The sequence below is a fragment of the Delphinus delphis genome, chromosome 17 (assembly GCF_949987515.2).
Source record: "Delphinus delphis chromosome 17, mDelDel1.2, whole genome shotgun sequence".
NCBI lineage: Eukaryota > Metazoa > Chordata > Mammalia > Artiodactyla > Delphinidae > Delphinus > Delphinus delphis.
In genome coordinates, this window is record NC_082699.1 from 35,217,290 (window position 1) to 35,243,211 (window position 25,922).

A 25,922-nucleotide genomic window follows, 5' to 3' on the forward strand; every position below is an offset into this window, starting at 1 on the left:
ACTCTAGCTTAGAAATCTAAGCAACTTATTTAAGTTCAGTAGCACATCTAGTCAACGGTGGATCCAAGCAAAAACTCACGTCTCCCGATTCTCTGCTGCTACAAGATACAGCTTCACAGTACAGATTTAAACCCAGGTTTCAAACATGAGACTATATATTGAGAATGGGATGTCATCTGATAGCAATGAATTGGAGAGGAAATTGCCTGGACTTAGGAGGAGTAGTTAGAGATGAGCGCACTGATGTGGGACTTCTTTATATGTAAAATTACCTTTCAGTTAGTTTGAAGGTAGCCTGTCTTAACAGTTATACTCATTGAGTAGGGCTTTTATAAATAAATTACGGTACGTTCATTTGGTAGAAAACCCCTATAATAAAATAGTGAGACAACACTATATATAATGAGACAACACTATATGTATGGATAAGAAAGGTGTCCAAGATACATTGTCATTAAATCAGCAACATATAGAATAAACTGTACAGTATGCTACTTTTTGATTAAAAAAGAAAAATATATATGCATGAGTTTGTTAGTTAATATAGGAATATTCTTGGAAAGATACACGTGAAACTGGAAATAATATATGCCCTACCAGAAGTGAGCTGTGTGGCTAGGAGTTGAGGTAGGAGGAAGACAGAGTTTCACTGGAGATGCCATTTTACCTTTTGAATGTTATGTCTTGTATGTATAATTATTACCTGCCTAAACAAACAAGGACACTGCCTGCATGATGACAAAGACAAAGTTCTCAATGGCAACAGGGATATTTGAAATAAGCTTGCAAAATTGAGTTTTAGAAATCTTAGTAAAATGAGATATTTTATGAGGCAAACCAGTGAAACAGGTTCATGTACTGGTCCTGAAGGGGGATAAGCAGGCCATTGAGGGAATATATTGCTCAGCACATGTATGCAGACTTTTATATGTGATTATGTTTAAATTTGTATGGATTTTCTTTGAGTCTGATTTTTTTAAATATAGGATCACTACCCAGCCATATTTTTGAATGGTTAAATTAATCAGTGGAATGGAAGAGATTATATTGGATATAGGTGATATAAAATGTATGCAAAGTCCAAAATGTTTCTACAAAGTATTTATTTTCCCTCCCCTAACTCACATACAAAATTCAGAACATCATATAATTGCTAATAGTACCTCAGAATGTTGGAATAGATCCCATGTGTCTTGGTTCCACATAATAACCTCCCTCTTTTTTCACTTATAATTAACATTTTGCTGAATTTTTGTAATTTCTGCTCTTTCCAATAACATAAATATATATAAACTCCCAAACAATTGATTTTCCCCTCATGTCCATATCAAGCACTTGAATGGATTTTGATGAAAACACAATATTGATTTTAAGAAAAAAGAAAAAGAAAAAAGGGAAGAATTCATTTTTCACTAATAAAGCTTTCTCCACTGTATTGAACAATTTTCTGGAATGTTTCTTCTTGCCTTTCTTATACTGCCTGTCTGATGACAGAGACTGAATTCTCAAAGCAAAGTGATATTTGAAATAAGCCCTCAAGATTGAATTTTAGAAATATTAGTAGAAAGATCAAGGATTTTATGGGGCATGCTAGGTTCAGAATTATGCTTAACAATGCATTTCATTGCATAAAAAGGAAGGTATAAACATGCTGCAAACCCATCATTTTTCCTACTCTCCAAAGTAACCATTTTATTTCTCTGAATTTTTCTTTTCATTTTTTGAAAAGATTGAAACATTGCTAGTCATATCAAACTTTCTTGAATTTGGACAATTCAAGAATGTCCAAATTGTCTTGAATTGGACAATGCTTTTTGTATATTTACAAAAAAGGGTGTGCAAGTTTTCTAAGAAATAGTTTATTTGATTTGAGAGAAAGTGTTAAAGGTAGAGTATTGAGAGGGAAGGACTGACTACCAAAATCACCTTGGCAACTTCTTTAAAGAGATTCCTAAGTCACACCTTGAACTTTAAGGGTTTGGCCTGGAAATCTGCATTTTAAAAATTCTTCATGTGGTCCAAATGCTTAGCCAGATTTAGAAAACTCTAAACTAGAAAATAGACATGGTTGTGAACTGATTAGATTTCTGCCTTTAAAAAAAGTTTTTTTAGGCTAGGAGAAAGGAATATGCCTTCTCGGCTTCGAGGTTACAGCTGTGCTTCAAACCCCTCCTTCCTGTCTCTGCTTGGCATCTCTCCATCTGTTACCTCCTCTTTCCACTCAGTGTCTTGGTTCCAGTCTGTAAATATAACTGTCTCCCTTCATTTGAGTCCATCTCCCTAAGTCTCCACAGCCCTACATTATTTGTCCTTTCATGCCACATTTCTCCAGAGAGTGATTGTTATGCTATGCCTGCATTGCCCTCGCTCCAATTTCAGGAAAGGACTGAAACTATTGTTTCAAAAGTTGCCAAAAACAGTAAGTGTAAATTGCAGTGGTTCTTCTTCATACCTTATTGTGCTCTTCTTCAGTATAGTGAACTCCTGGAACTCTCTTCTCCTTGACTTCTGAGATAACAATCTCCCCTGGCCATTCTACTTAGGCTACTTCCCAGTAGATCTTCCACTGAAGATTTGTTTGTTTGTTTGTTTTAATCACCATAGTTCATTTTCCCCCAGTTTTGTAGAGAAATAATTGACACACAACATTGTATTAGTCCAAGATGTATAACATATTGGTTTGATATGTGTATATATTGCAAAATAATTACCATAAGTTTAATTGATGTCTATCGCCTCGCATCATTACATTCTTTTTTTCTTGGGTATAATTTCAAATATACAATACAGTATCGTTAACTACAGTCACCGTGCTATATGTTACATCCCCTTAACTTAAATCTTAACTGGAAGTTTTTACCTTTTGACCCCCTTCACCCATTTCCCCCACCCCACACCGCTCACTCTGGCAACCACCAATCTGCTCTCTGTATCTAAGAGTTTGGTTTTTTTTAGATCCCACATATAAGCACGTATTTGTCTTTCTCTGTCTGACCTATTTCACTTAGCTTAATGCCATCAAAGTTCATCCATGTTTTTGCAAATGGCAGGATTTCTTCTTTTTATAGTTGAATAATATTCATATATATATGTATATATACATACACACACATCACACTTTCTTTATTCATCCTTCTACAGGCACTTAAGGTGTTTCAATATCTTGGCTATTGTTAATAATGCTAAATTGAACATGGAGGTGCAGATATCTTTTCAAGATAGTGATTTCATTTCCTTTGGATATATACCCAGAAATAGAATTGCTAGATTATATAGCAGTTCTATTTTTAATTTTTTGAGGAACCTCCATTCTGTTTTCCATAGCGCTTGTACCAGTTTACATTCCTACCAACAGTGCACAAGGATTCCCTTCTCTCCATATCTTCATCAACACTTATTTCTTATTTTTTTGATGACAGCCATGCTGATGGTATGAGGTGATATCTCATTGTGATTTTGACTTGATTTCCCTAATTAGTGAGGTTTAGTACCTTTCATGTGTCTGCTGGCCATATGTGTGTCTTCTGCGGAAAAATGTATAAGTCCTTTGATGACATTTTAAACAGATTTTTTTTTCTTTGCTGTTGACTTGTATAAATTCTTCACATATTTTGGATATTAACCCCTTATGTATATACGATTATATATAATATATCATGATACATGATTTACAAATATCTTCTCCCATTGTGTAGATTGACTTTTCATTTGTTCATAGTTTCCTTTGCTGTGCAGAAGCTTTTTAGTTTAATGTAGCTCCATTTTTTTCCTCTTTTTTTCTTTTGTTGTCTTTGCATTTGCATTTTTTAATTTGTCAAATTAAAAAAAAATCATTGCCAAGACCAGTGTTTAGGAGTTTACCCCATATGGTTTCTTGCTGGAGTTTTATGGTTTCAGGCTTATATTCCAGTCTTTAATACATTTTGAGTTGATTTTTGTGTATGGTCTAAGATAGTGGTCTGGTTTTGTTCTTCAGCATGCCATTGTCCAGCTTCCCAACATCATTTATTGAAGAGACTGTTGTTTCCCTTTGTATATTCTTAAACTCCTTTATCACAACTTAATTGACCATATGTGAATGGGTTTATTTCTGGGTTCTCTATTCTGTTTCATTGAGCTACATGTCTGTTTTTATGACAATACCATACTGCTTTGATAACTATAGCTTTGTAATATAGTTTGAAATCAGGAAGTGTGATACCTCTAACTTCATTCTTTCTCAAGATTATTTTGGCTATTCGGAGTCTTTTGTGGGTCCATACAAATTTTAAAATTGTTTGCTCTATTCCTGTGAAAAATGCTATTGGAATTTTGATAGGGATTGCACTGTATCTTTTTTTGCCCTTTTTAACATCTTTATTGCAGTATAATTGTTTTACCTTGCTGTATTAGTTTCTGCTGTACAAAAAAGTGAATCACCTATACATATATCCCCATATACCCTCCCTCTTGTATCTCCCTCCCACCCTCTCAATCCCACCTCTCTAGGTGGTCAAAAAGCACAACGCTGATCTCCCTGTGCTATGCAGCTGCTTCCTACTAGCTATCTATTTTACATATGGTAATATATATACATATATATATATATATATATATATATATATATATATATATATGTCAATGCCGCTCTCTCACTGCTTCCCAGCTTACCCTTTCCCCTCCCAGTTTCCTCAAGACCATTCTCTATGTCTGTGTCTTTATTCCTGCCCTGCCACTAGGTTCATCAATACCATTTTTTTTGATTCCACACATGTGTGTTAGCATACGGTATTTGATTTTCTCTTTCTGACCTACTTCACTCTGTATGACAGACCCTAGGTCCATCCAATTCATTAAAAATAACTCAATTTCATTCCTTTTTATGGCTGAGTAATAATTCCCTTGTATATATGCGCCACATCTTCTTTATCCATTCATCTATCAATGGACTTTTAGGTTGCTTCCACGTCCTTGCTATTGTAAATAGAGCTGCAGTGAACATTTTGGTATATGACTCTTTTTGAATTATGGTTTTCTCAGGGTACATGCTCAGTAGTGGGGTTGCTGGGTCATATGGTAGTTCTATTTTTAGTTTTTGAAGGAACTGCCATACTGTTCTCCATAGTAGCTCTATCAATTTACATTCCCACCAACAGTGCAAGAGGATTCTCTTTTCTCCACACCCTCTCCAGCATTTATTTTTGGGAGATTTTTTGTTGGTGGCCATTCTGACTGGTGTGAGGTAATACCTCGTCGCTGTTTTGATTTGCATTTCTCTAATGATTAGTGATGTTGAGCATCCTTTCATGTGTTTGTTGGCAATCTGTATGTCTTCTTTGGAGAAATGTCTATTTAGGTCTTCTACCCATTTTTGGATTGGGTTGTTTGCTTTTTTGATATTAAGCTGCATGAGCTGCTTGTAAATTTTGGAAATTAATCCTTTGTCATTTGCTTCATTTGCAAATATTTTCTCCCATTCTGAGGGTTGTCTTTTCATCTTGTTTATGGTTTCCTTTGCTGTGCAAAAGCTTGTAAGTTTCATTAGGTCCAATTTGTTTATTTTGGATCTTGCTGTGATTTATGTCATAGAGTGTTCTGCTTATGTTTTCCTCTAAGAGTTTTATAATGTCTGGCGTTACATTTAGCTCTTTAATCCATTTTGAGTTATTTTTGTATATGGTGTTAAGGAATGTTCTAATTTCATTCTTTCATTCTTGTCCAGTTTTCTCAGCACCACTTATTGAAGAGGCTGTCTTTTCTCCATTGTATATTCTTGCCTACTTTGTCAAAGATAAGTTGACCATATGTGCGTAGGTTTATCTCTGAGCTTTCTATCCTGTTCCATTGATCTATATTTCTGTTTTTGTGCCAGTACCATACCATCTTGATTACTGTAGCTTTGTAGTATAGTCAGAAGTCAGGGAGCCTAATTCCTCCAGCTCCATTTTTCTTTCTCAAGATTGCTTTGGCTGTATGGGGTCTTTTTTTGTATTCATACAAATTGTGAAATTTTTTGTTCTAGTTCTGTGAAAATTTCCATTGGTAGTTTGATAGGGATTGCATTGAATCTGTAGATTGCTTTGGGTAATATAGCCATTTTCACAATGTTGATTCTTCCAATCCAAGAACATGATATATCTCTCCATCTGTTTGTATCATCTTTAATTTCTTTCATCAGTTTCTTATAGTTTTCTGCATACAGGTATTTTGTCTCCTTAGATAGGTTCATTTTAGGTATTTTATCCTTTTTGTTACAATGGTAAATGGGAGTGTTTCCTTTGCACTGAATCTTTAAATGCCTTATGTAAACAGCTAAATAAGGTAATGTTTGAGGTGACAAACACTTTAGTACTTTAATAGTTTTTTATTGTGGAAATACTAGAGACCAGGAGGCAATTGGAGCTCATGCTAGGGACCTAGACATTGGCCGCAGATATTTTTTGGAACCCATTCTACCACAAAGTGCTGGCAAGTGCCCTCTTGGAATCCTCTGTCTAGCTTTTTAGCAATGGGACCTGACCCACTGACAAGTCTGTGAAACCAGTACTAGCAGATCTCAAGAAACAAAAATATCCAGTTGGAGAAACAGCCCCACCTACCAGGAGGCTGGTTGCATTAGGACACACAGCAAGACACATAATTAAAATACAAAAATTAAAGAGACACTATTAAAAGCAGCAAGGAAAAAGCAACAAGTTACATACAAGGGAACTCCCATAAAACTATCAATCAGTTCACTTTTGAGGAGGAACACTGCAGACTGGAAGGGAGTGGCATGATATATTTTAAGTGATGAAAGGGAAAGACCTACAAGAAACTCTATCTGGCCAGGCTTACTCCAGATTTGAAAGAGAGATGAAAATTTTTACAGACAAGCAAATGCAAAAAGAGTTCAGCACCACCAAACCAGTTTTACAAGAAATGTTAAAGGAACTTCTCTAAGTGAAACACAATGGCCAAAACTAGAAATATTAAAAGTATAAAAGGAAAAATCTCATTGTTAAAAGCAAATTACAGTAAAGGTAGTAAATCAACCAGATATAAAGCTAGGAGGAATGTTAAAAGACATAAGTAGTAAAATCATGCCTGTCCACAATAAATCCCTTATCTAAGGGATACAGAAGATAAAAATATGTAAAATATGATGTCAAAAACAGTAAATGTGATGTGGGGGGCAGTAAAAATGTATGGTAGTTAAAATGTATTTGAAATTAAGAGATCAGCTTCTTAAATGAATCATAGATACATACATACATACATACATAGATGGCTACATAGAAACCTTACAATAATCACAAACCAAAAATCTATAATAGATACACAAAAAATAGAAAGGAATACAAACATAACCCTAACAGTTGTCATTAAACCACCTTGGAAGAGTGCAAAAGAAAAAGTAATAAAGAACTGCAAAAACAGACCAAAAAAAATTAACAAAACAGCAATAGGTACATACCTATCAATAATTATAAATGTAAATGGATGAAATGTTCCAATCAAAGGACATAGAGAGGCTGAATGGATTCAAAAACAAGATCTATATCTATGCTGCCTATGAGAGACTCACATCAGATCTAAAGACACACAAAGACTGAAAGTGAGGGGATGGGAAAATGTATTCCATGCAAAAGGAAATGAAAGCCAGGGTAGCAATATTTATGTAAGAAAAAATAGACTTTAAAACAATGATTGTAACAAGAGACAAGGAAGGACATTACATATTGATCAAGGGAACAATCAAAGAAGAGGATACAGCAATTATAAATATATATGCACCCAACATGGAAGCACCTAATTACATAGGAAATATCAACAGGCATAAGAAGAGAAACTGACACTAACAAAATGTTAGTAAGAGCCTTTGACACCCTACTTAGATCAATGGACAGATCATTCAGACAGAAAATCAATAAGGAAACATTGGCCTTAAATGACACTTTAGGACAAATGTCCATTTCATCTCCAAACAGCAAAACACACTTTCTTTTAAAGTGCACATGGAACATTCTCCAGGATAGATCACATGCTCAGTCACAAAACAAGTCTCAGTACATTTAAGAAAATTGAGATCATGTCAAGCATATTTTCTGACCATAACACTCTGAGACTAGAAATCAACTAAAAGAGAAAAACTGCAAAAAACACAAACACGTGGAAGCTAAGCAAAATGCCACTAAAGAACCAAAGGTTCACTGAAGAAATCAAAGAAGAAATTTAAAAATACCTGGAGACAAATGACTATGAAAATATAATAATCCAAAATCTATGAGATGCAACAAAAGGAGTTCTAAGAGGGAAGTTTACAGTGATACAAGCCTGCCTGAAGGAACAAGAAAAATCTTAAATAAGCAACATAATTTGACACCTAAAGGAACTAGAAAAAGAAGAATAAAAGAAACCCAAAGTTAGTAGAAGGAAACAAATCATAAATATCATAAATATCAGATCAGAAAGAAATTAAATAGACTAAAAAAGAAAAAAAGATAAATGAAACTAAGAGCTGTTCTTTGGAAAGGAAAACAAAATTGATAAACTTTAACAGTCTCATCAAGAAAAAGAGAGAGAGGGTCTAAATCAATAAAACAGAAATGAAAGAAGAGAAGTTACAGCCAACATCACAGCTATTACAAAGGATCATAAGATATTAATTACTATGAACAATTGCCAATAAAGTGGACAATTTTGAAGAAAGCTTATGTCTAGAAATATACAATCTCTCAAGAGTGAACGAGGAAGAAATAGACAATATGAGCAGACCAACTACTCTTAATGAAATTGAATCAGTAATAAAAAATACTCCTGACAAACAAAAGTTCAGGCCTCACAGATGAATTATACCAAACATTTAGAGAAGAGTTAACACCTATCTATTGCAAACAATTCCAAACAATTGCAGAGGGAGAAACATTTCCAAACTTATTCTATAGGACCAGCATCATCCTGATGCCAAAACCCAAAAAGATATCACAAAAAAATAAAATTAAAGGCCAATATCACTGAAGAACATAAATGTAAAAATCCTCAACAAAATTTTAGCAAACCAAATTCAACAATACATCTAAAAGTTCATGCACCGTGATCAAGTGAGATTTATCCCAGGGATGGATATTATCAATCCATGTGATAAAACATATTAACAGGTTGAAGAATAAAAATCATATGATCATCTAAATAGGTACATAAAAACCTTTTGACAAAATTCCACATTCATTTATGATAAAACTCTCAACAGTGTGGTTATGGAACACACATACCACAACATAATAAAGGGCCATATATGACAAGCCCACAAGTAACATCATACTCAATGGTGAAAATCTCTAAGAACAAGATCAAGAACAAGACAAGGATGTCCAATCTTGCCACTTTTATTCAACATAATATTGGAAAACCTAGCCACAGCAATCACACAAGAGAAAGAAATTAAAAAAGATCAAAATTGAAATGGAAGAAGTAAAAAGTCACTGTTTGCAAATGACATGATACTGTGCATAGAAAATCCTAAATACACTACCCCAAAACTACTAGAACTAATCGATGAATTTGGTAAAGTTGCAGGATACAAAATTAATACATAGAAACCTGTTGCATTTATATACACTAACAATGAACTATCAGAAAGAGAAATTAAGAAAATAATCCCATTCAAAATCATATCAAAAAGAATAAAAAACCTTGAAATAAATTGAACTAAGAGGTAAAAGACCTGTACTTGGAAAACTATAAGACACTGATGAAATAAATTGCTGATGACACAAACAGCTGAAAAGATATACCATGTTTCTGGGTTGGAAGAATTAATATTGTTAAAATTATCATACAAATCAGGGCAATCTACAAATTCAATGCAATCTCTATCAAAATACCAATGGCATTTTTCACTGACCTAGAACAAATAATTCTAAAATGGCAAGGAAATGCAAAAGACACTGCATAGCCAAAATAATCTTGAGAAAGAACAAAGCTGGAGGTATCACATGCCCTGATTTGAAACTATACTGCAAAGCTACAGTAATCAAAACAATATGGTACTGGCACAAAAACAGACAAATAGATCAATGGAACAGAATAGAGAGCCCAGAAGTGAAACTACACTTATTTGGTCAAATAATCTATGATAAAGTAGGCAAGAATATACAATGGGCAATAGACAGCCTCTTCTATAAATGGTGGTCAGAAAACTGGACAGCTACATGCAAAATAATCAAACTGGACACTCTCTCACTCTGTGCACAAAAATAAATTCAAATGGATTAAAGAGTTAAATGTGTGACCTGAAGCCACAAAGCTCCTAGAAGAAAACACAGGCAGTAGGCTCTTTGACATAAACCTTAGTAAGTTTTATCAATCTTTCTCCTCAGGCAAGGGAAATAAAAGCAAAAATAAACAAATGAAACTGAAAAGCTTTTGTCCTGTGAAGGAAACTATCAACAAAATTAAAAAGCATTGTACTGAATAGGAAAAGATATTTGCAAATGATATGTCTGATAAGGGCTTAATACCCAAAATAACAAAGAATTCATACAACTCAACATCAAAAGAGCAAACAACCCAATTAATAATGGGCAGAGTATCTGAATAGACACTTTTCCAAAGAAGACATACAGATCACCAACATGTACTTGAAAAATATTCAACATCAAATCATCAGGGTAATGCAAAGCATAACCACAATGAGATATCACCTCACCCCTGTCAGAATGGTTATTATCAAAAATACAATAAATAACATGTATTGGTGAGGATGTGGAGAAAAGGGAACCTTCATGCACTGTTTGTGGAAATGTAAACTGGTGTAGCCACTGTAGAATACAGTATGAAAATTCCTCAAAAAATTAAAAATAGAACTAATTCCACTCCTGAAGAAAACAAAAACACCAATTAGAAAAGATATATGCATGGTCTCTCAGACCCACCCTGGTGTAACATGTGAGGGCACTTACACAAAATATGAATACCAGGAGGCAGGGGTCAGGGGCCACCTTGGAGGCTGGCCATTAGACTCCAGGGTTTGAATCACTCAATAACATTTGCCTCAGTTTACACATATGTAAAATGGGAATAATAGTATCTGCTTTTTACGACTAAAGTAGCTAATATATTTTAAAAGTTAAGAATGTATTTAAGATATTTATGAGTGAATTATAGGACATCTGTCATTTTCTTTAAATACTCCAGAAAAAAATTGAGAGAGGAGAATGATGGTGGTTAATAAAACATATATGGCAAAATGTTAAAATGTTGATGATAATGATTTAAAGTGGACAATACATACATAAAGTTTTTTTAATGATCTTTAATTTTTAAAAAAAAATATTGATGTATGGTTGATTTACAATGTTGTGTTAATTTCTGCTGTACAGCAAAGTGACTCAGTTATAGATATATATATATATTCTTTTTCAGATTCTTATCCATTATGGTTTATCACAGGATATTGAATATAGTTTCCTGTACTATACAGGAGGACCTTGTTGTTTATCCATAATGACCTTTTCTTTATTTCTTAAGTTTAAAATTTCCCATAATAAAAAGTTACATAATTTTTTTACATAAAATGTTTATAGCAGTACCTGGAACATAGTAAACAGTCAATAAATGCTGGTTATTATTTTTGGAAAAAAGAAAATATATATGCAGCCCTATGTTCATTGCAGCATTATTTACAATAGTTAAGATATGGAACCAACCTGAGTGTCTATTGATAGAGGAATTGATAAAGGATGTGACATATATACATAAATATACATGAATATTAGCCATTAAAAAAGAATAAAGTCTTGCCACTTGAGACAACATGAATGAACCTAGAGAGTATTATCCTAAGTGAAGGAAGCAGACAGAGAAAGACAAATATTGTATGGTTTCACTTATATGTGGAATGTAAGAAACAAAACAAATTAACAAACATAATAAAACAGAAACAGATGCAGAGAACAAACTGGTGGTTGCCAGGGGGAGGGAGTGGGGGGGAGGAAAGAAATAGGTGGGGGAGATTAGGAGGTATAAACTTACGGTTGCAAAATTAATGAGTCATGTGTATGAAATGTATAGCGTGGGGTATATAGTCATTACTTATATAATATCTTTGTATGGTGACAGAACTTAACTGGACTTATAGTGGTGATTATTCTAAATGTATAGAAATACTGAATCACTATGTTGTGTAACAGGAACTAACAGTGTTGTAGGTCAATTATACTCCCAAAACAAACAAACTCATAGAAAGAGAGATCAGTTTTGTGGTTACAGAGGCAGGGTGTTGGGGAAGGGGGAATTGGAGGAAGTCAGTCAAAAAGTACAAACTTTCAGTTACAAGGTATATAAGTACTAGGGATATAATGTACTACATGGTAAATATAATTAACACTGTGTATATTATATATGAAAGTTTTTAAGAGAGTAAATTCTGAGTTCTCATCACAAGGAAAAAAAATTAGTTTCTTTAATTTTGTATCTGTATGAGATGATGGATGTTCACCAAACATATGATAATCATGTCCTGATGTATATAAGTGAAATCATTATTCTGTATACCTTAAATTTATACAGCACTATACGTCAGTTATATCTCAATGAAAATCTAGGAAAATAAATAAATAAAATATATTTTTCCAGAAAAATAACAATTATTTATTTTAATCTGTTTAAAGACAAAATCTGACAATCATTGCTAATATTTGGTTGACTACTTCAACAGTGTAGAATCTATAAGAGAAAATACCATAACTACATATCATCTATTAATATAACAATACAGATTGGGGAATAACTGTATTTACCTATTTAAAAACTTAAATATTACCAAAATAATAATACTTTTTTTCATCTTTTCAGCAACCTTGACACAGAAGAACTATGTGGTAAGTTTATTTAAAGCCAATCAAACCCATTACTTGCTTTAGAATAAAAAAGAACACTGTCTTACATATTTCTACAAACCCTGAAATTAATGTCATAGATTAGGAGTTCTGGAATAAAGTAAAAGATAGTTGAGATCTCAAGGAATTTATGTTTATCCATGAGTTTTGTTCAAGCATGTATTTCACTGAAGAAAGAGTTGGCCCTTATTAATTTGTTCATAGCAGGAGAATTATAATTAGTACAATAAGTTTCACAAGAATATATTCCACCAGCTTGAATATATTTTTAAAGTGTTGTTTAATACAACTTCATTATTCACTTCAAATATATTGTGCAGAGGCTTTGGTTACTGTTTTGCAAAGCTGATCCCTTGATATGTAAAAACAACTTTGTCCCATACCTTGCCTAAACCATTCTGGAATGTCACTTGCAAAACAAATGATTCAGTGGGGAGAGATGTCTTAACAAATTCCTGATTTAGTGGCCTCTTCATTTACTTTCTTCATTTTTGTGGGTGGAAACAAAAGTAATAGGCTAGAAATATGAAAAGGCAAATACTTTTGAGATTTATTCTTCGTTCTCAAAAATTTGTCTTCTCTAATAATAGAACTAGATTAAAGACCTATTCTATATTTATTTTGAAAGCTTTGACTCTGATTTTCCTGCATAATTTTAGTTAGGGAACTAGTTAAGGGGTTTTAATTCAACAGAATTGCTCTATATCTTTAAACCCAGTGATTGTACTCCTAATTCTGTGTTATAATACTCCCTCTCAGTTCAAGAATATGCATTTTAATTTCCAGAGTGAAGTTTCATTTTTCATTATTTTGTGAATATAAAGTAAACATATTCTAATCAAAATGGATTCTAATTAAAACCAAAGTTTTCAGTGCTAGCAAATGAAATATGTAGACTCACACCCAGCAAAAATACTCCCTTTTATGTGGGAGGGGCAGTGTTCGATTGACATGGAAAATGGATTTCTTGTGCTCTTTAGTAGAAGCCAATTAACAGGTCCAAGTATCTAAAACTTTCATTCTGTTGCTTTTGTTTAGTTTATCAGTTTACTAAATTATGGACCTAGAATTCAAAATACTTTAATAAATACTTTATTAAAATAAAATATAGATATTTCTTATTTTATTTATGAAAGTAATATTTAACTTTTTTTTTTTTAATTTAGCAACACAGAATTATATAGGTGTATAAGAGAAAATGTCAAAGGCTCTCACTCACTTCTCTTTCCCCTGATACTGATCTCCACTGCTAACTTCTTGGAATGTATCCTTCCAAACATTTTTACACATGTAATGACATTCATATATATGAGTATGTTTTTTTCCAACAATGTGTATACTATATGATCAATAGAAGTGCACACTGTTCTATATCATTTTATTACAAAGGATGCATAGTGTCCCATTTACCTTAAAATTTTTAACCAAATCCCTTTCAGTTGTTTTGCGTTTTCAGGTTGTTTCCAAATTTTCACTGGGACAAACAACACTGAAGTAAATATCCTTGTTTGTATTCTCTTTGCACTCTTATACAAGTAGTTCTGTAAGATAGATTCCCAAAAGTGTAGTTACTTGGTCAAAGATTCTTCCAGTGTGCACGCCCAGCAGCAGTATATAGGCAAGTCAAGATTACTCACTTTCCTAAATAGCAGCTTTAGGCCATAACTTATTCTGACCAGTCAATACATAACTTGACTTTAATTAGGTAATTGTGTATGAACTTTAGCATTGGGTCTTTGGTTTCCTATTTGTGCCATCTTTAGCTCTGATCTAAAATCTATTGGGAGCAAGTTTATTACTTTCCTGATCTTACACAGCTTATAACTGTTTTTGTACTCTTACCCAATTTTTTATTAGTGTATAATTGCTTTACAAAGTTGTGTTAGTTTCTGCTGTACAAAGAAGTGAATCAACTATATATATATATATATATATATATATATATATATATATATATATATATATCCCCTCCCTCTTGGACCTCCCTCCCACCCCACCACCCCACTCATCTAGATCATCACAGAGCACCGAGCTGAGCTTCCTGTGCTATGCAGCAGGCTTCCACTAGCTATCTATTTTACATATGGTAGTGTATATATGTCAGTCCTAATCTCCCAATTCATCCCACCATCTCCTTCCCCCTCTGTGTCCACATGTCCATTCTCTATGTCTGCAATTCTGTTCCTGACATGGAAATAGGTTCTTCTGTACCATTTTTCTAGATTCCACATATATGCATTAATATACGATATATGTTTTTCTCTTCCTGACTTACTTCACTCTGTATGACAGACTCTAAGTCCACCCACATCTCTGCAAATGACCCAATTTCATTCCTTTTTATGGCTGAGTAATATTCCATTGTATATATGTACCTCATCTTCTTTATCCATTCATTTGTTGTTGAACATTTAGGTTGCTTCCATGTCCTGGCTATTGTAAATATTGCTGCAATGAACATTGGGGTACATGTGTCTTTTGAATTATGGTTTTCTCAGGGTATATGTTCATACTGGGTCATATGCTAGTTCTATTTTTAGTTTTTAAAAGGAACTTCCATACTGTTCTCCACAGTGGCTGTATCAATTTACATTCCCACTAACAGTGCAAGAGGGTTCCCTTTTCTCTACACCATCTCCAGCATTTATTGTTTGTAGATTTATTGATGATGGCCATTCTGACCTGTGTGAGGTGATACCTCATTGTAGTTTTGATTTGCATTTCTCTGAATATTAGTGATGTTGAGCATCTTTTCATGTGCCTCTTGGCCATTTGTATGTCTTCTTTGGAGAAATGTCTATTTAGGTCTTCTGCCCAGTTTTGGATAGGGTTGTTTGTTTTTTTGATATTGAGCTGCATGAGCTCTTTGTATATTTTGGAGATTAATCCTTTGTCCGTTGCTTCGTTTGCAAATATTTTTTTCCCATTCTGAGAGTTGTCTTTTCGTCTTGTTTATAGTTTCCTTTGCTGTGCAAAAGTTTTTAATTTTAATTAGGGCTCATTTGTTTATTTTTGTTTTTACTTTCATTACTATAGGAAATGGGTCATAAAAGATCTTGCTGTGGTTTATCTCAGGGAGTGTTTTCCCTGTGTTTTCCTCTAAGCATTTTCCCTGTGTTTTCCTCTAAGCATTTTATAGTCCTACATTTAGCTCTTTAATCCATTATGAGTTTCTTGTGTATGGTGTTAAGTAATGTTCTAATTTCATTCTTTCACATGTAGCTGTCCAGTTTTCCCAGCACCACTTATTGAAGAGGCTGTCTTTTCTCCATTGTATATTCTTGCTTCCTTTGTCAAAGATAAGGTGACCACATGTGTATGGGTTTATCTCTGGGCTTTCTATCCTGTTCCATTAATCTGTGTTTCTGTTTTTGTGCCAGTATCATACTATCTTGATTGCTGTAGGTTTGTAGTATAGTCTGAAGTGATGAAGTCTGATTCCTCCAGATGCATTTTTCTTTCTCAAGATTGCTTTGGCTATTCGAGGTCTTTTGTGTTTCCATACAAGTTGTAAAATTTTTTGTTCTAATTCTGTGAAGAATGCCATTCGTAATTTGATAGGTATTGCAGTGAATCTGTAGATTGCTTTGGGTGGTATAGTCATTTTCACATTATTGATTCTTCCAATCAAAGAACATGGCATATTTCTCCATCTGTTTGTGTCACCTTTGATTTCTTGCACCAGTGTTTTATACTTTTCTGCATACAGATCTTTTGCCCCCTTATGTAGGTTTATTCTTAGCTGTTTTTTTCTTTTTGTTGCAATAGTAAATGGGATTGTTTCCTTAATTTCTCCTTCTGATCTTTTGTTATTAGTGTATAGGAATGTGAGAGATTTCTGCACATTAATTTCATATCCTGCAACTTTACCAAATTCATTGATTAGTTCTCATTGTTTTCTTGTGGCATCTTTAGAATTTTCTATGTATAGTATCACGTCACCTGCAAACAGTGACAGTTTTACTTCTTTTCCATTTTGTATTCCTTTTATTTCTTTTTCTTCTCTGATTTGCATGGACAGGACTTCCAAAACTATGTTGAATAAGAGTGACGAGAGTGGACATCCTGGTCTTTTTCCTGATCTTAGAGGAAGAGATTTCAGTTTTTCAGCATTGAGAATGATGTTTGCTGTGGGTTTGTCATATATGGCCTTTACTATGTTGAGGTATGTTCCCTCTATGCCCAGTTTCTGGAGAGTTTTTATCATAAATAGGTGTTAGATTTTGTCAAAAGCTTTTTCTGCATCTATTGACATGATCATATGGTTTTCATTCTTTAATTTGTTAATATGGTGTATCATATTGTTTGATTTGCGTATATTGAAGAATCCTTGCATTCCTGAGATAAATCCCACTTGATCATGGTGTATAATCATTTTAATGTGTTGTTGGATTCTGTTTGCTAGTATTTTGTTCAGGATGTTTGTGTCTATGTTCATCAGTGATATTGATCTGTAATTTTCTTTTTTTTGTGATATCTTTGTCTGGTTTTGGTATCAGGGTGATGGTGGCCTTGTGGAATTTAGAAGTGCACCTCCCTCTGCAATTGTTTGGAAGAGTTTGAGAAGGAAAGGTGTTAGCTCTTCTCTAAATGTTTGGTAAAATTTGCCTGTGAAGCCATCTGATCCTGGACTCTTCTTTGTTGGAAGATTTTTAATTACAGTTTCAATTTCATTACTTGTGATTGGCCTGTTTATATTTTGTCATTCTTCCTGTTCAGGCTTGGAAAGTTGTACCTTTCCAAGAATTTGTCCATTTCTTCCATGTTGTGCATTTTATTGGGATATAGTTGCTTTTAGTAGTCTCTTATGATCTTTTGTATTTCTGCTGTGCGCATTGTAATTTCTCCTTTTTCATTTCTAATTTTATTGATGTGAGTCCTCTTCCTTTTTTTCTTGATGAGTTTGGCTAAAGGTTTATCATTTTATTTTTTATCTTCTCAAAGAACCAACTTTCACTCTTAGTGATCTTTACTATTGTTTTCTTTGTTTCTATTTCATTTATTCTTCTCTAATCTTTATGATTTCTTTCCTTCTACTACCATTGAATTTTGTTTGTTCTTCTTTCTCTAGTGGCTTTAGCTGTAAGGTTAGATTGTTTATTTGAGATTTTTCTTGTTTCTTAAGATGAGGTTGAATTTCTATAAACTTCCCTCTTAGAACTTCTTTTGCTGCATCTGATAGGTTTTGGGTCATCATCTTTTCATTGTCATTTGTTTCTATGTATTTTCTTTTGTTTCCTCTTTGATTTCTTCAGTGATCTCTTGGTTATTTAGCAGTGTACTGTTTAGCCTCCTTGTGTTTATGATTTTTACAGGTTTTTCCTGTAATTTATTTCTAACCTCATAGTGTTGTGGTCAGAAAAGATCCTTGATATGATTTCAATTTTCTTAAGTTTTATGAAGGTTGATTTGTTCCCCAAGATGTGATCTATCCTGGAGAATATTCTGTTTGCACTGAGGTGAAAATGTCTTCTGCTGCTTTTTTGTCAAACGTCTATAAATATCAATTAAATCTATCTGGTCTATTGTGTCATTTAAAACTGTGTTTCCCTATTTATTTTCTGTCTGGATGATCTGTCCTTTGGTGTAAGTGGGGTGTTAAAGTCCCCCACTATTATTGTGTTACTGTTAATTTCCTCTTCTATGGCTGTTAGCATTTGCATTATGTATTTAGGTGATGCTATGTTGGGTGCATATTTATAATTGTTATATATTCTTCTTGGACTGATCCCTTGATCATTATGTAGTGTCCTTATTTGTCACTTGTAAAATTCTTTATTTTAAAGTCTATTTTCTCTGACATGAAAATTGCTACTCCAGCTCTCTTTTGATTTCCGTTTGCATAGAATATCTTTTTCTGTCTCCTCACTTTCAGTCTGTATGTGTCCCTAGGTCTAAAGTGGGTCTCTTGTAGACAGCATATATATGAATCTTGTTTTGTGTTTGTTTTTGTTTTTTGTGGTACGTGGGCCTCTCACTGTTGTGGCCTCTCCCGTTGTGGAGCACAGGCTCCGGACGCGCAGGCTCAGCGGCCATGGCTCACAGGCCTAGCTGCTCCGCGGCACATGGAATTTTCCCGGACCAGGGCACGAACCCATGTCCCCTGCATCGGCAGGCAGACTCAACCACTGCGCCACCAGGGAAGCCCTGAGTCTTATTTTTGTATCCATTCAGCCAGCCTGGGTCTTTTGGTTGGAGCATTTAATCCATTTACATTCAAGGTAACTATTGATATGTATGTTCCTCTTACCATTTTGTTAATTTCTTTGGGTTTGTTTTTGTGGGTCTTTTTCTTCTCTTGTGTTTCCTGCTTAGAGCATTTCCTTTAGCATTTGTCGTAAAGCTGGTATGGTGGTGCTGATTCTCTTAGCTTTTGCCTGTCTGTGAAGTTTTTGATTGCTCCTTCGAATGTCCATAAGATCCTTGCTGGGTAGAGTAATCTTGGTTACAGATTTTTCCCTTTCAACACTTTAAATGTGTCCTGCCACTCCTTCTGGCCTGCTGAGATTCTGCTGAAAAATCTGCTGATAACCTTATGGGGATTCCTTTGTATGTTATTTTTTGCTTTTCTTTGCTGCTTTTAATATTTTTTCTTTGAATTTAATTTTTGTTAGTTTGATTAATATGTGTCTTGGTGTGTTTCTCTAAGGGTTTATACTGTTTGAGACTCTCTGCACTTACTTGACTTGAGTGGCTATTTCCTTTCCCATGTTATGTAAGTTTTTGACTATAATCTCTTCAAATATTTTCTCATACCCTTTCTCTTTCTCTTCTTCTGGGACCCCTGTAATTCGAATGTTTGTGCATTTAATATTGTCCCAGAAGTCACTGAGACTGTCTTCAATTCTTTTCATTCTTTTTTCTTAATCTATTCTTCAGCAGTTATTTCCACCATTCTATCTTTCAGCTAACTTATTTGTTCTTTTGCCTCAGTTATTCTGCTATTGATTCCTTCTAGTGTATTTTTCATTTCAGTTATTGTTTTGCTCATCCCTATTTGTTTGTTCTTTATTTCTTCTAGTTCTTTGTGAAACATTTCTTGTATTTTTTTATCTGTGTCTCCATTCCATTTCTGAGATTTTGGATCACCTTTACTGTCATTACTGTGAATTCTTTTTCAGGTAGGTTGCTTATTTTCTTTTCATTGATTTGGCTTTGTATGTTTTTACCTTGCTCCTTCGTCTGTAACATATTGTTTTGTCATCTCATTTTTTTTTTTTTTTGAGGTACGTGGGCCTCTCACTGTTGCAGCCTCTCCCGTTGCAGAGCACAGGCTCTGGACACGCAGGCTCAGTGGCCATGGCTCACAGGCCTAGCTGCTCTGCGGCATGTGGGATCTTCCTGGACCGGGGCACAAACCCGTGTCCCTGCATCTGCAGGTGGACTCTCAACCATTGCGCCACCAGGGAAGGCCTGTCATCTCATTTTTTTGATGGGTGGGGCTGTGTTTCTTCTTACTGGTTGTTTGGCCTGAGGCCTTCCTTACTGGAGTTTGCAGGCAGTTGACTAGAGCCAGGTCTTGGTGCTGAGATGAGGACCTCCAGGAGACCTCTCTCCAATTAATATCCCCTGGGGTCTGAGGTTCTCTGTTAGTCCAGCAGCTTGGACTCAGCGCTCCCACCAAAGGAGCTCAGGCACTATCCCTGGCTTGCTTATCACTGAATTCCTTAACTGAGATTTGGTACTTTATTTTCACCTTGCAGAGCTATTCTCAGAAGACACATAGAATGTAGTTTCAGACCCTCTTGAGTGGTTCTTTTAAAATCTTGAATATCTTCTGTTCATAAACCAGTGCAGTTGCACTTCTCTCTCAGCCAAAAAGTTCTCTCTACTCTTACTCATTTTTATTGAACTATTTTGCAAATCTTCAACTTGGTACGTGAATATTTTAAGATACTTATGGATGGGTGATGAATAATTGCAATGAAAGTTCATATAGCTAGAGTGCTTGATCTGAAAGCATATAGAAAGCTTTATGAGCAAGTTTGAATATATTCAGTAGTCTAAGTTTTCATCTAGTTAGTTTTTGCCTACCAATTACTTTAAAAGTTAGCTAAATTCTGTAAATAAGATTGATAAAACTGAGGAATCTTCCATAAGAATTGTATAAGCCTTATATGCAAGGTTCCTTTAAGTTGCTGTGCTCAAATTCCCCCTAGTCAGACTGTATAGGAGCACCACCTTGCATTGCCAGATCCTGGGCAGTGCTGAGGGACTTGTGCCAGCTGAGTCTGGGTACTAGAAAATCAAATCTCTACTCCAGACTTTTAGAGCTGTGACTACTTGGCATATTTATAAAATCACCTAAAGGAGTTGTAGAACAGTTTGAGTGACACTGATCTGTATCCTCTCAAAATAACTCATTCTTAGATTTTTGACTGATGCCTTTATTCACAACATGGGTGTTCTAACTCTCTTTTTTTGTCTTGGTCATCTCAGTTGTTTTCTTTCCTATCTAATACAATTCTTGGGAAGTTACAGCAAGGTACACACTGTGGGCCTCATCTAAGCTCATGAAAATGCTTTGTGAGATTAGTTCCCAGTGTGATCTTTGTGGAAGCTAGTTCTCTGGTTCTGACTTGGAATTCTTGGGTCAGATCCAAAAACTCAACAACTTGGAGGACTGAGATGCAGAATAGAAAACTCTGTAATCTGGTGATGTGACACCACCAATTAAGTACAGTAGTGAAGGAGGAAGGGAGAAACTAACCTTTGGTTAGCATTTCTTTTTCTTGTTTTGGCCATGCAGCTTGTGAGATTTCAGTTCCCTGACCAGGGATTGAACCCGTGCCCTCAGCAGTGAAAGTGCAGTCCTAACCACTGGACAACCAGGGAATTCCCTTGTCAGCATTTTAATAGAGAAGATGTTACATTGAACATCCATGAGGAGATAATTTCCTTTCTGACAGATAATTTATTAAATGCATCTGTTTATAACTCTTGCTCTATTTTTTAATTATACTCAATACCCAGACTCTTACTTTTCAGAGCCTCTTCTCTTAAACTGAGGAGAATTGGTTTTCACACATTTCCATATGTGCTATACAGTTCTCTTTTGCTCTTGCCCATGAAACCCCATTGGTTTTCAAATTGGCCCTTGTACACAGAGGGCACAGGGAAACCAAAGAAAGAGGCAGACCACTCCACATTGGTAGGTGGCAGGTTTAGTAGACAAGGGAACTTACCCTTCCATACAAGGTTTACATACAAGGCTTGTCTTGGGCAGGTAGAAAACGAGTAGATCTCTGCACCCTCCCACCAGAATCTTAAGTTTATATAGAGGTCTTAACTGGATTGAGTCACATACAACAACGTCCAGATTGCTCTCTCAAGGTAGTGTCCTTGAAAATGGCTCCCACTGTGGGAATGTTGGGGAAAGCATACACTCCAAGGACAGGAAAGTGGATGAGGAGCCTCCAATTGCCCAGGTGTAACTTGCAGTTCAACCAGTGGTCATGTCCTCTACATTACCTTCTCCAAACCCACATATAGGTTTCAATAAAAGTAGGTCTTTTCTCCTGGAGGTTATCCCAGTTACAAAGGACAAGAGTTTGAAAGAGTAAATATTTGTTCTAAATTTTTCTCTGTCTAATGCTAAACACATTTGTCCAGCTCACATTGGTAACATGATTCAAATAAGGAACATGAGTCATAATAATAGGAATAAAACATTAATTAGTTCAAGCTTAGCCACTTCCAAAGCCACCCCTGACCTTCCCTCCCTGCTTGCCATATTTTGGGGTATAAAGATATACTGCTGAAATTTCAGGCTCCTACCCACTACCACCTCAAAGCTTTGATATGACCTATGGTCCTTTTTCTGTGACCAACTTACTCCTGGCAATTGATTCTACTCTTGTCTCTCCTGATGGTGTATCACCAGTATTCCCCAAACCTTCCATAGTGTGTTCAGATAACACTTTTAATAGAAAAAATTGAGGATGTCATTCTCCTTTTCAAAATTGCTCTGTGGCTCCCCATTGCACGTAGTGGTTCTCAAATCTAATATGCCATATAATCTCCTAGTGAGCCTGTAAAAAAAAAAAAAAAGAAAGAAAAATGATGAGGCCTGGGCCTCAGCTGAAAGATTCTGATTTAATAGATGAGAACTATCAATAATATTCATTTCTAACAAGTATATCAGGGCAGTGCTTCTCAAACTTCAATGTGCCTATAACTCACCTGGGGGCTTATCAAAATGCAGATTTTGATTCAGTATGTCTGAGGTGGCATTCTAACAAGTTCCCAGATGCTGCTGATGCTGCTGGTCTACAGGCCAAATTTTGAGCAGTGAGGCTCTAGGGAATTCTCTGGAGGATCTGATGAAGATGGTCAGAAACACTGACCTAGACTTCAGGATAAAACTTAGAGCACCTAGCAAGGAATATTTCCAAATATTCAGCTTCCTCTCTCATAACTGATTTGTAGCATCCCGCTTCCTTGCTGTCTCTTCTTAAATATCTCCCAATCCTGTCCCTTATATCCTACCAATGCTGAACAACACATACTCCTACAAACATGAGAAGATATCATCTGCTTCCATGCCTTTGTTTACCCTCCCTCTGATTATCCAGCAGATTACTATTTATCTGTTAATTCAGGCCTTGTTGATGTGTCCTCTGTGAAGCTCTCTCTGACTTACTCCACATGAACTTGGGCGTTCTTTGCTCTGTATTTAAATTGCACACTGTACCTGGCTCTTGAACCATTGTCTTGAACAATGATCATGTGTATGGCAGTTGCTTGTTGGAGTGTTTATTTCCCCTACCTACCTGATTGTAGTCTTCTTAAAATAGAAGCTCTGTCTTTTTATCATTGTATTCCAAGTTCCTAGCATAGCATTTGACACATAGAAGGCACTAAGTGTGTGTGTTAAGTCATGGAATGAGTAAATGAACCCTGATCATGATGAAGTGAAGAGGGAATTATCTCCTTTCATCTATGTTAAATGTCCCTGACTTTTCCACCTAACTTCCCTCTTTGAGTTCATTGGACCCCTACTCGCCCTGGCACATGTCCTGCAGTGTGTAGCTTTAAAACAGTTTGAATGACACTGCACTCTACCACCTCAAAATAAACATTACAATTAGATCAGAGCTTGTTCAGAGCTTGGGTGTTGTAATTCTCTCTTCTCAGTTACTTCCTTTGTAATTGGGGAGTGATTTTTTTTTTTCCTAACTACTTTGAATAGGTGAGAAGAACAAATGAAAGGAGGGAAGGAAGGAAGGAAGGAAGGAAGGAAGGAAGGAAAGAAGGAAGGAAGGCTACATAGTCACCTCTGAATCCTCTAATTATTGTCTTCTCATGTGCTTTATCAGCACATGACTGCATAGATTTGATTTCAAATTGGAAAGGCAACTTATGTTCTTTCCAGGGATCTTTACTGATTGAGCCAAATATCTTCTATATGAATTGAAATATTTATTTTATTTATGTTTTAATTGAAGTATAGTTGATTTACAATATTGTGTTAGTTTTAGGTGTACAGCATAGAGATTCAGTATTTTTGCAGATTATATTCCATTATAGGTTATTAGAAGATAATGGGTATAATTCCCTGTGCTATATATCTTTGTTGCTTATCTATTTTATATAGAGCAGTTTGTATCTGTTAATCCCATAACCCTAATTTGCCCCTCCCTGCTTCTCTCTCCCCTTTGGTAACCTCAAGTTTGGTTTCTATGTCTGTGAGTCTGTTTCTGTTTTATATATAGATTCATTTGCATTATTTTTAGATTCATACATAAGTGATATCATATACTATTTTTCTTTCTCTAACTGACTTATTTCACTAAGCATAATGTTCTCTAGGTCCATCCACATTGCTGCAAATGTCAGTATTTCATTCTTTTATATGGCTGAGTAATGTAGTACTGTGTGTGTATATACACACACACACACACACACACACACACACACACACATCTCCTTAAGCCAGTTGTCTGTTAATGGGCATTTGGGTTGCTTCCATGAATTAGTTATTGGAGACAGTGCTGCCATGAATATTGGGATGCATGCATCTCTTTGAATTAATGTTTTTGTTTTTTCTGGATGTATATATCCAGGAGTGTAATTACTGGATCATATGGTGTTCTATTTTTAGTTTTTTAAGGAACCTCCATACTGTTTTCTATAGTGGCTACACCAATTTACATTCCCACGTGCAGTGTATGATAGTTCTCTTTTCTCCACATCCTCTCTAACATTTGTTATTTGAAGACTTATTGATGATAACCATTCTGACAGGTGTGAGGTGATACCTCCTTGGGGTTTTGATTTGCATTTCTCTAATAATTAGTGATGTTGAGCATCTTTTTATATGTTTTTAACCATCTGTGTGTCTTCTTTGGAGAAATGTCTGTTTAGATATTCTGCCCATTTTTTGATTGGATTGTTTGTTTTTTTGATATTGAGCTTCATGAGCTGTTTATATATTTTGGATATGAACCCCTTGTCAGTTGCATCATTTGAAAATATTTTCCCCCATTCCATAAGTTGTCTTTATGTTTTGTTCTGGTTTTCTTTGTTATGAAAAAGCTTTTAAGTTTAATTAAGTCCCATTTGTCTATTTTTGCTTTTATTTCTTTTGACTTAGGAAACTGTACCAGGAAAATATTGCTATGATTTATGTCAAAGAATGTTTTGCCTATACTCTCTTCTAGGAATTTTATGGTTTCATGTCTTACATTTAGGTCTTTAAACCATTTTGAGTTTATTTTTGTATGTAGTGTGAAGAAATGTACTAATTTCATTGTTTTACATGTAGTTGTCCAGTTTTCCCAGGACCACTTATTGAAGAGACTGTTTTTCCTTCATTGTATATTCTTGCCTCTTTTTTCATAGATTAATTGGCCACATGTGAGTTTATTTCTGCACTCTCTATTCTGTTACATTGATATATGTCTCTGTTTCTGTACAAATACCACACAGTTTTGATTACTATAGCTTTGTAGTATAGTCTGAAGTCTGGGACAGTTATATCTTCAGCTTTGTTCTTTTTTCTCAGGATTGCTTTGTCTTTGGGTGTTTTGTGGTTTCATATAAATTTTAGGGTTATTTGTT

The 25,922-nt window shown here is 34.9% G+C and overlaps 1 protein-coding gene across 2 annotated transcripts in view; it reads left to right on the forward strand.

Moving 5' to 3' along the window:
- NECAB1 (N-terminal EF-hand calcium binding protein 1) overlaps nt 1-25,922 on the forward strand; it is a 279,183-nt gene that overhangs the window by 136,085 nt on the left and 117,176 nt on the right. For both annotated transcript variants that reach the window (XM_059994879.1, XM_059994880.1), the window contains exon 4: nt 12,817-12,842. In XM_059994879.1, coding sequence (XP_059850862.1) covers nt 12,817-12,842 — 26 coding nt within the window. The remainder of the gene's footprint in view (nt 1-12,816; nt 12,843-25,922) is intronic.